The 10088-nt window shown below is 36.9% G+C and overlaps 1 protein-coding gene across 1 annotated transcript in view; it reads left to right on the top strand.

Moving 5' to 3' along the window:
• Positions 1-8995, top strand: part of LOC120228837 (complement factor H-related protein 5-like) — a 13341-nt gene extending 4346 nt beyond the window's left edge. Inside the window, exons 2-6 of the mRNA XM_039227428.1 lie at positions 1085-1261; positions 2420-2602; positions 2708-2890; positions 4268-4441; positions 8790-8995. Of these exons, the coding sequence (XP_039083359.1) occupies positions 1087-1261; positions 2420-2602; positions 2708-2890; positions 4268-4441; positions 8790-8980 (906 nt within the window). The 5' untranslated portion in view covers positions 1085-1086 and the 3' untranslated portion in view covers positions 8981-8995. The remainder of the gene's footprint in view (positions 1-1084; positions 1262-2419; positions 2603-2707; positions 2891-4267; positions 4442-8789) is intronic.
• The last annotated feature ends 1093 nt before the right edge of the window (positions 8996-10088 follow it).

Here is a 10088-nt window from a genome sequence, read left to right as displayed (position 1 = left end):
CCCCCCCCCAGCGCCCCGGGCCCGCCCGCCCGCAGACCCGGACCGCCCCGCGCTCCGTGGCCCGCCCGTCAGCGCCGCGTCGCACCCGGGCCTCGGCTCCGGCCGCTGGGCTGCGCTCGGCTCGCCTGGGGAGCCAGGGAGGCGGCGGGCGGCCCGGAGCAGAGTCCACGTGTCACACTCGGGGAAGTGCCTCCGCGACTAATAGTTTCTTAAAACACGGTAGAAATGCTTTGTATGTGTTCTGGTTCTCCCATTCTATTTACATTAAACAAAACTACCAATTCTTTTTTTTTTTTTAATGTTTTATTTATTTCTAGGAGAGAGAGAGACAGCGTGAGCAGGGGAAGGTCAGAGAGAGAGGGAGTCACAGACTGAAACAGGCTCCAGGCTCCGAGCTGGCAGTCAGCACAGAGCCTGACGCGGGGCTCGAACCCACGAACCGTGAGATCATGACCTAAGCGAAAGTCGGACGCTTAACCGACTAAGCCACCCAGGCGCCCCAAAAATACTACCAATTCTTATTTGAGTGCGATTTTAAAATTGTAGCATCGGTTTTTTTTTGTTAATAGAGAATACTTAGATGTTATAACATTATAAATGTCAGTTATAAAATCAGATCCAGGGGGCGCCTGGTGGCTCAGTGGCTGAAGCGTCAGGCTTTAGCTCAGGTCATGAGCTCATGGCCCCTGAGTTCCAGCCCCGCATCGGGCTCTGTGCTGACAGCTCAGAGCCTGGAACCCGCTTCGGATTTTGTGTCTCCCTGTCTCTCTGCCCCTCCCCCGCTCATGCTCTTATCTCTGTCTCTCAAAAATAAACATTACAAAAATTAAAAAAAAAATCAGATCCAGTATAAGCAAGTTGACCTTACAAATAATTTTTCAGTTTACATATATTGCTCTTTAATGCTTCACTATTTCTCAGGGTCCCTCATGAGTTTAAATGTTGTATAAAACCTAAAATGTAATATTTTCTGTTGTTCCTCTGTATAAGCAGTACCCAGCACCTCATTTTTATAAGACACATGTAAAATTTAGTTTGGCAATGGTTACTTATATATTCTCACTAAATTATTCTTTTTTTATAGAAATGGAATGCAAGATTCCTGAAATAGAAAAATACTTAGTTACTGAGCCCAAAAAAGACAAATACAAAATCGGAGACGTGTTGAAATTCTTCTGCAGACAAAGACTTAAAAGAGTTGGACCAGATTCAGCTCAGTGTTACGAATTTGGATGGTCCCCTCATCTTCCAACATGTAAAGGTGAATATTTATCTTCCAATGGCTAAAACAAGAATTAGGATTTGGATATCAATTTTTTTTTCCACTCTTAATTTTCTGTTGGCTTCAAGTGCGTGTCTGTAATCTAATGCATTAAACCAAGACATGGGCTGGGTAATAGGTATCTTAGATTTTTTATTTATGAAATAAATCTTGGGGCGCCTGGGTGGCTCAGTAATTTAAGCATCTGACTTTGGCTCAGGTAATGATCTCACGATTCATGTGTTCAAGTCCCACATCAAGCTCTGTGCGGACAGCTCAAAGCCTGAAGCCTTCTTCTATGTCTTCTTCTCTCTCTGCCCCTCCCCAGCCCATTCTCTCTCTCTCAAAAATAAATAAACAAACAAACAAAAAAGAAATCTTCAATTGTTTCTTGATACATGTAGTGTGGTATCCATAGATACAGATATGATGTCTTACACGTTTGTTACTTTTCTTTTTGCCTATACTTCCACCATTAATATTGAAACTTCATAGCATGGGCTTTACTTCAAGTTTCATTGGGTGTCTAAACAATATTCAAGCAATTTATAGTCAATTCAGAGAATTTAATCACATGTAAGTCTTCATCAAAGTTAAAATGTGTTGATAAAATGCTTGCCTCAAATGATGGCATTTTTCAAACAGTTTTGATAAAATGTTACCACGGAATATGAGTATTGCTATATAATTTACACAACCATATTGAGTAATTGGTTTACACACATCTTTAGAATCTAGATTATTAAACATGTTTTCTGGGTTTCAATATACTTCCATTATACTAGTTCAGTGTGAGTAATAGAACTGGGTTAGGGTGCCTTGGTGGCCCAGTTGTTGAGCATTTCACTATGCAGTTCATCTCAGGTCATGATCCCTGGGTCATGGGATCAAGCCCGATGTTGGGCTCCACACTGAGCATAGGGTCTGCTTAAGATTCTCTCTCTCTCTCTCTCTCTCTCTCTCTCTCTGCCCATCTCCCCCACTCATAGTTTCTCTCTCTCTAAAGTAAAATTTTTTTAAAAAAGACCTGGGAAACATATTTCTGATGTAAGCACTGTTTTTCATTGATTCAGGAGGCTATAATCTCCTTCATTTTATGAGTTTTTAACTTGTGAAATAGATAATTAGATCCTTATTAACACAATATTTCTCCTCTAGAGCAAATAAAACGGTGTTCTCCACCTCCTCAACTCCTTAATGGGAAAGTTAAAGAAATACAGAGAGAAAACTGTGAACCCAATGCATTGGTGGAATATGTGTGCAATCCTAGATTTCTGTTGAAGGGTTTTAATAAAATTCAGTGTGTTGATGGACAATGGACAGACTTACCGATTTGTATTGGTGATGTATAAAAATATTAAAATTTAAATAAAGCAACCTTTTGTATTTATATAAGCATACAAATTGTATTTTATAAATAAGCATATTTTTCTGAACTTTTCACAGAGGTGGAGAGTACATGTGGAGAGATACCTGAACTTGAATATGGGTACGCTGTTGAGACTTCTAACCCTCCCTATCACCATGGAGATTCAGTGGAGTTCAGTTGCAGAGAAGAATTCACAATGATTGGAAAAAAATCAATTACATGTATAAGTGGATTATGGACCCAGCTTCCTCAGTGCATTGGTGAGAAGACACTTCTCAAATAGACAGTCGATGAAATGTCATGTTTTTATTGTAAAAATGATATTTGCAAACATAGTTTTGAAATTTAGATATATGCTTGAAAATGTCAAGTCTTTAAAAAAAAGCTAGTCTAGCTTTTCACTTCTCAAAATGTTTATTTTCCCCTAAGAAACAAGGAAATTCTTTTAGAAACCAGTCAAGCATAAGACCATGACAACACCCAGCACCACCCCTTTGGACTACAGATCAGTTACTATCACCTGAAGAACACCTTGTTTTCCCTCCCTCAACACTGAGGACAAGCCCTAAAAACAGAATTAATTTTCAGCCTCTAGTGTGTTTTGAATTATTCTCCTTGTTTTTATTTTTTATTGTATTACAAAATAATTACTTTTTAAAAAACTTTTTAAATGTTTTTTTACTTTTGAGAGAAATACAGACAGGGAGTTGGGGAGGGGCAGAGAGAGAGAAGAGACACAGAATCTGAAGCAGGCTCCAGGCTCTGAGCTATCAGCACAGCTCCTGATGCAGGACTTGAACCCATGAATCGTGAGATCATGACCTGGGCTGAAGTGGACACTTAACCGACTGAGACACCCAGGCACCCCACAGAATCATAACTTCTTTGGGTAATGGTTAACAAATCTAAACACCTGCATCAACTGATATTTTATCAAATCCACAAAGTACTTCAATCTGCAGTGAATTCTTGAACTATGTAGTTGTATAAAAAGGTGTTATACTTCGGTTAGAGCCAACAAAATTTACTCCTATAATATTGTTGAATTATAGGTAGACCTGGTATATAAAATAGCTTTTCAAAGATTATAAGAGTATATACAGCAAACAAGTTGTGACTTGAAGCACCTAATTTCTTAGTCCAAATATTTGTCCCATTTTAGAGATATTGCAAAAGATCTACTTAAGTACTCACATTTTATATAATATATCTTAGATGTACTTATTAAATTACCATAAGTGAAAAAAAATATATTTTTTGGAAAAAAATATATTTAAACTAGCAACTTCATATATTCTATTTCCTCAGATAAACAGGAGACCAAATTTAATCAGGTGATGACTGTCCAGTGTGTAGATCATCCAAAAAAGTGAGCCTCTTATGCTTTTCTAATCCCCAAAGCGCAGAATATATTTATGACAGGTATTTTCTCTGAAATTTCAAAATATGGACACAGGACTTAAGTTCAGACATAATAAATAGCCCATCACGTGCAATATGATCAGGAATAACTTGGTTGTGGGATTTATGGGTCTAAATTCTAATTTCGTTATAGTATTGACTTTAAGCTATTTTTTTCCTTTAGTAGCTTTGTTTCTTACGATTAATCTTTTCAAGGCAATATTTTCATTTTCTAGCAACGAATGAACTTGAGACGTGTGAATACAGCTTAACTATACGTGAGGCAAATCCATTACATAAGACCGAATTTGATCATAATGAGAACATAAGTTACAGATGTAAAGGAAAACTAGAACAGAAACACTCAACGTGCATTAATGGAAGATGGGACCCTAAACTAAGCTGCACAGGTAAGCTCTTGTTTATAGTATTTTCAAAATCATAGTCTATTTCTTCCTAACTTTCTAAAGCAGTATTTCTGCATCTTTTTAATATTTTTAACATTTTATTATTACAAATTACTTTCAAGCTGGAAGGGAATTTAGAAAGTAACGAAAACATCATTTCTAAATATTAATTGCATCAGTGCTTTAGTCAGCTACACAACAAACCACCCAGAAACTTGATGGCCTTAAATTAACATCCGGTCAGGTATCTTTGTGAATTAGTGATTTGGTTTTTGTTGAGACTGAGGAGAGCACAAAGATGGCATCTCCCTGGTCCACGTTCCCTGAGAGCACCTCGGTGGCCTCCAGATGTGAGACAAATCTGAAGTTCGCCTCTCAAGCTAAAATTTGAAGACAAATAACTAGGCCTTTTTCCCAAAAAGCCGGGGTGTGTGTTTCAGGCTGCTGTGTAGTGCCCTGGAGGTATTGGCCCACCAAGAGTTCTGTCCCTGAATCTTCCAGGGCTGCAGGCCCCAGAAATGTGAGCCCCTCTGGGCACTAGAGCCTGGGAGTCCAGGAGTGTCCCCTCTGTGGACTGAGCCTGCTGGCCAGCTTTAGGGAGGCAGGAGAATGCGGGGCTGGGGCACGCTCACCGGCATTGATGAAGCCACAGGAGAGCGCTGGGCTGGACTGCGCCCACCGCTGCCATCTAGGTAGAGGGAACTTGTTGAAATGTCTCCTGCCATCACCCCCATCCTGGAGAGAGTCCCAACAGACGCCTGCCCCTCAAGCAGATGCTTTAAGATGAGCAAATGAATCTCCTCCTCATATGTCTAGGTGTTTCTCAGACTGTTCTTTTTCATAGGGCCCCTGGGGTTAGTGAGTCTGGGTGCAAGCTCTTTGAGAAAAGTATCCCTTTTGATGCCTTGGTGGCTCAGTCTGTTAGTCATCTGACTTCAGCTCAGGTCAGGATCTCACAGTTTGTGAGTTGGAGCCCCTGTTTGTTGAGCTCTGTGCAAGCAGCTTGGAGGCTGGAGCCTTCTTCAGATTCTGTGTCTCCCTCTCTCTCTGCCCCTCTCCCACCACACTCTCTCTGTAAAAAATAAATATTTTTCAACATTTTTTAAAGAAATGTGTCTCAGTTCTCTACAGCCCTTTGGATCTTTGGGATGTGAGCCCTGTTGGTTTTCAAAGGCAGACATTTTGGGGGCTCATCTTCCTGTTTCCGATCCCAGGGTTTGGGCTGTTAATGTGGGGAGCAAACCCCTTACTCCACAGGGAGAAGCTCTGGATCAGTGAGATGCCTCCTGAATGTGTGCAGCCCTGCCAGGGGAGGGGGCTCGTTCCAGACTGTGCCCCTGACTCTCCTGCCCATGTCAGTGTGGCCCGCTTACTGTCTGTTGTGCAGGAGCGCTTCAGCTGGTTTTCAGGTCTTTCCACTGGATATTGTTGCCCGTGTACCTGTAGATTCAGTGTGTCTGTGGGAGGAGAAGAATTCGGGATCTTTTTATTCGTTTGCCCTTACACTTGGTTTGTGCATATTGATTTTATAGTCTGACACTCTACTAAGCTGTATTTTTCTTTTAAGGTATTGTTTCGTTGATCTGTTGCAATTTTGTGTAAGCAATTATATCAATGCTACTCCAAGATTTTATTTTTGCCAATCTATTTTTTATTTTTTTATCTCATTGTACTGGTTAGGACCTCCAGTAAACTGTTGAAAGGAAGTGATGAGAAGACACATCTTTGTCCTATTCCTGACCACAGAGAGAGGATATTGGACATTGCACCACAATTATAATGTCAATTTAGGGTTTTTGTAGATGCCCTTTATCAGTTTAAGGAAACTATTCCCTCTATTCTTATTTAGCTGAGTGAGAAATTTTATGATCAACCCATGTTGGAGATTTGTAAATACATTTTAAGTATCTCTTGATAGGATAATATGGTTTTCTTAACTCTTTTAATCTAGTGAATTATATATGTAACTTTTTGAATGTTGACCAAATCTCTCATTTCTGTGTTAACACTATATTCATTTTTTCATATACTCAATTTGCTGACTTAGTTTTAGGAATTTTTGCATCTATGCTCACAGGGGATATTAATCTATACATGCATCTTCTTTCAAGGCCTCTCCCAAGTTTTGTTATCAGTATCAGTATCAGTGTGGCCTCATGAAACAAATTGACAAATATATACATATGTGTGTGTGTGTGTGTAATTACACTTATTATTTCATTATTTTTACCTTAAATGATTGACTGAATTTATGTGCTAGTCATCTGATATATCATTTGCTTTTTTGGAAGTTTTCTTGATGAAGAATTCAGTTTCTTTAATAAGTAATAAAACATTCCAATTTTCTTATTGTCTTTTGTCAATGAAAGGAAGTTGTATTTTTCAAGAAATCTCTCATTTATCTAAATGATTGGTGTACAATTGTTTCTAATATTCCTTTCAAATTCTATTTTCCTTTTAATTATATTGTTTCTTTGCTGATATCTCTTCTTTAGTTCTTAACTTTGATTCTTATTTTTCTTTTTTATCTGGATTATTCTTCCTGAATTTTTTTCCTACAACTTAATTAACATTTCCACATAACCAATTTTAACACTTGATTTTCTCCATTTATTCTCTCTTCTATTTTTTAGCCTTATTAACATTCACTATTTGTTCTATTTTCTCTTTTCTATTTGTCCTTCGCAATTTTCTCTCCTCTGTGGGATTAATTTTTTTCTTTCTAATTACTTTTATTTTCATTTTACTTTTTCTGTTTCTTAAGGTAGAAAACTAAAACTTGGATTTAGACCATCCTACTGTTAAGGATTAACTTCATTTTTCCTCCTAAAACTGTTGTAGCTGTCTCAACATTTTTATATACATTTTGTTTTCATTGAATTCTATGAAATGTTTCCTAATATTCCTTGTGGTTTCTTCTTTGACCTGTCAGTTAATGAGAATTTTCTTGCTTAATTTCCAAATATTCATTTTTTCCTAAATAAATTAATCCTCCATGAACAGCATTTTTGTGATATATTTGTTATACAAAGAACTACAAAATAAATGCAGAATAATTTTTAAAATGTAAAAATAAAATAAAATACAAATAATTAAATAAGGTGCAAAAAATACAAAGAAGCTTTTAATAAAGCATAAACAGAGGATTTGCAGAATAATGATTCTGCCTTTAGGGAGATTTAGTTGCCAAACCAGCCTATGGGAAATGTATCAAGAGGAAGTACAAATTAAGATTATTAGGACAAAATAGGTTAAACAGCACTTACAGGAGAAAAAAATCCTTGAGAATACATTGAAAAAATATGCCAAGATATTTAAATAGAAATAAGAAAAAACTTTTTATTAAATATAAAACATTCCTACATCTATCTAAAGATAGAAAATATGACAATATTAGTCAGCATCAATGATTTATTTCCGTCAACAATTTCTCTGAATTGAATACAAAATATCGGATAATTGAAAGGACTCACCAGACTTCCCAGTGTACACTCACATAAGGTCTTTAATGAAATAAACGCATAACAGGAGAAAGCAAACTCAAGGTATCACAGAGAGGTCCGAAAGCCTCCAGGTATAAGTCATCCAGAGTCTTCCCTCAGCTGAACAGGACATGCTTTGTCTTCAGATTATGAACTGCCACGATACATGTGAGGTATCTCAGCTTTATGGGAGCTTAAACTCAAGTTTGCAAAGAAATCTTATATACCTTGCTGATCATAGAACTAAAGTCAGGCTGTCTAATCCATTAAACAGGGTGCATTTCCTCAGTCTGTATATCTCTGATCAGTGTCAGCAAGCTAGTAAACAGTATCTCCAGGGAGTTTTGAACTTTAAACAACACACAATAAAACACTAGTGACCATATCTAATTCATATCTTGGCCAGGAACCTGTATCAGATAATTGATCATTAAGTACATGTAATTCTTCCTCTGGCTAATTATTTTCCATCCTACATCTTGTAAGAGTTTCAATCCAATCACAATACATTTGATTATGGATAGCTGTAAAAAGATCCTGATATCAATATTTATTTAGTGCCTGTTACTGAGTAGACAATTCAGTTAGCACATCATAATGGTTAAAATAATTAAAATAAGTTTTACATAAATTATGCGAGATTTATCACAGAAGGAATAAAAGGAGAATACTACTCATTAAGACCATGAGAATATAAACCACGTGTGATATATTAACGTGCTCTACAAGCTGAAGAGTATAACATACTTAAGCATAACATTATTATTTGATCAGTTACTACACATTATTATCGGGTTTTCTGTTTAATTTTCTTTTTAGCATTTTCAACTTACGATTTTAATCAAGAAATCTAATTTTAATATTTCTAGAAGTACAAATGCAGTCATGCCCACCTCCACCTCAGATTCCCAATGCTCAGAATATGGCAACGACAATAAATTATCGGGATGGAGAAAAGGTATCTGTTATCTGTCAAGACAATTATGTAATTCAGGATGCAGACGAACTCGTGTGCAAAGATGGAAGATGGCAGTCGATACCACACTGTGTTGGTCAGTAACGCATCACTTGCTTTATAACATTCTTTCAAATGAGGTGAAGACTCCCCTGTGCTTTGTGTAGATGAACAAGATAAGAACCTTTCTCTATGTCTATTTTACTTTATCTTCAAACAGTAAATTACATTCTAAGTATACAAATCACTCAGTATTCTTTCACTTCTAGTGGGAAATGAACAGACAAATATTTTCGATTGCTGTGTGAATACCATAGAAAATTTCTGTTTATGCCTATTTCACTCCTCATGATGAACAGGACAAGAATGAAGGTACATAGAATAAGCAGATAATAGCGTAGATTTGCTGGAGACATATAGGCTTGCAAGTGTCAAGTGTTTTTCAGTTTTTAGGTAATTTAATTTGTTTGAATTATCCTTATTTCAAATTCTCTACAAGTATTTGATTGCACTTTTAAAATTTAAATGTTGTATGCAAACTTGCCCTTTTGATCTCTGTTCTCTATACAGAAAAAACCCCATGTCCACAACCACCACAGGTAGAACATGGAGCCATCAAATCATCTAAATTTTCAGGAGAAATGGACGAAACATTGAAACCTGAGCTTTATGCACATGGCACCAAATTAAATTACGCTTGTGAGGACGGTTTCCGGATATCTGGAAGAGATGAGATAACGTGCCACATGGGAAAATGGAGTTCTCCACCTCGGTGTGTAGGTGAGGACAGAATGCAAACAACAATTCTGTGTTTGATAGAATCCATTAAACAGAATCAGTTGTCATCAAAGTCGTGAGAAAGAATCCTTTAGGTTTCTAACTATATAAACTCATTTATAGATAAATATCTAAAATCATTTATACATTTATGTACTATCCTCTTTTGGTTAATTTCATTGATTCATTATGGACTCACTTTGAATTCTGGTATTTGTTTAATGAAAACTAGATGTGTAGTGCAAATAAACCTTCCTATTCATATTCCTTTCCCATTTATACAACTTGTACTTTTTGCTTTGCCATGAGGTGTTTTTTAAAACTCTGTCTTATTTTTCCTATAATGTCATTTCTGAGTTCTTACCATACATGGTACTTAAGATGATTAATTCTCAGTGCTCTTCTTTTTATTATTCACTATTGGTTTGAGAAACAC

This window comes from Hyaena hyaena, unplaced genomic scaffold (genome assembly GCF_003009895.1).
Source record: "Hyaena hyaena isolate Hyena2069 unplaced genomic scaffold, ASM300989v1 scaffold_28, whole genome shotgun sequence".
Classification (NCBI taxonomy): Eukaryota; Metazoa; Chordata; class Mammalia; order Carnivora; family Hyaenidae; genus Hyaena; species Hyaena hyaena.
Note: the sequence above shows the minus strand (reverse complement) of the source record. Positions and strands in the feature narration are given on the sequence as shown.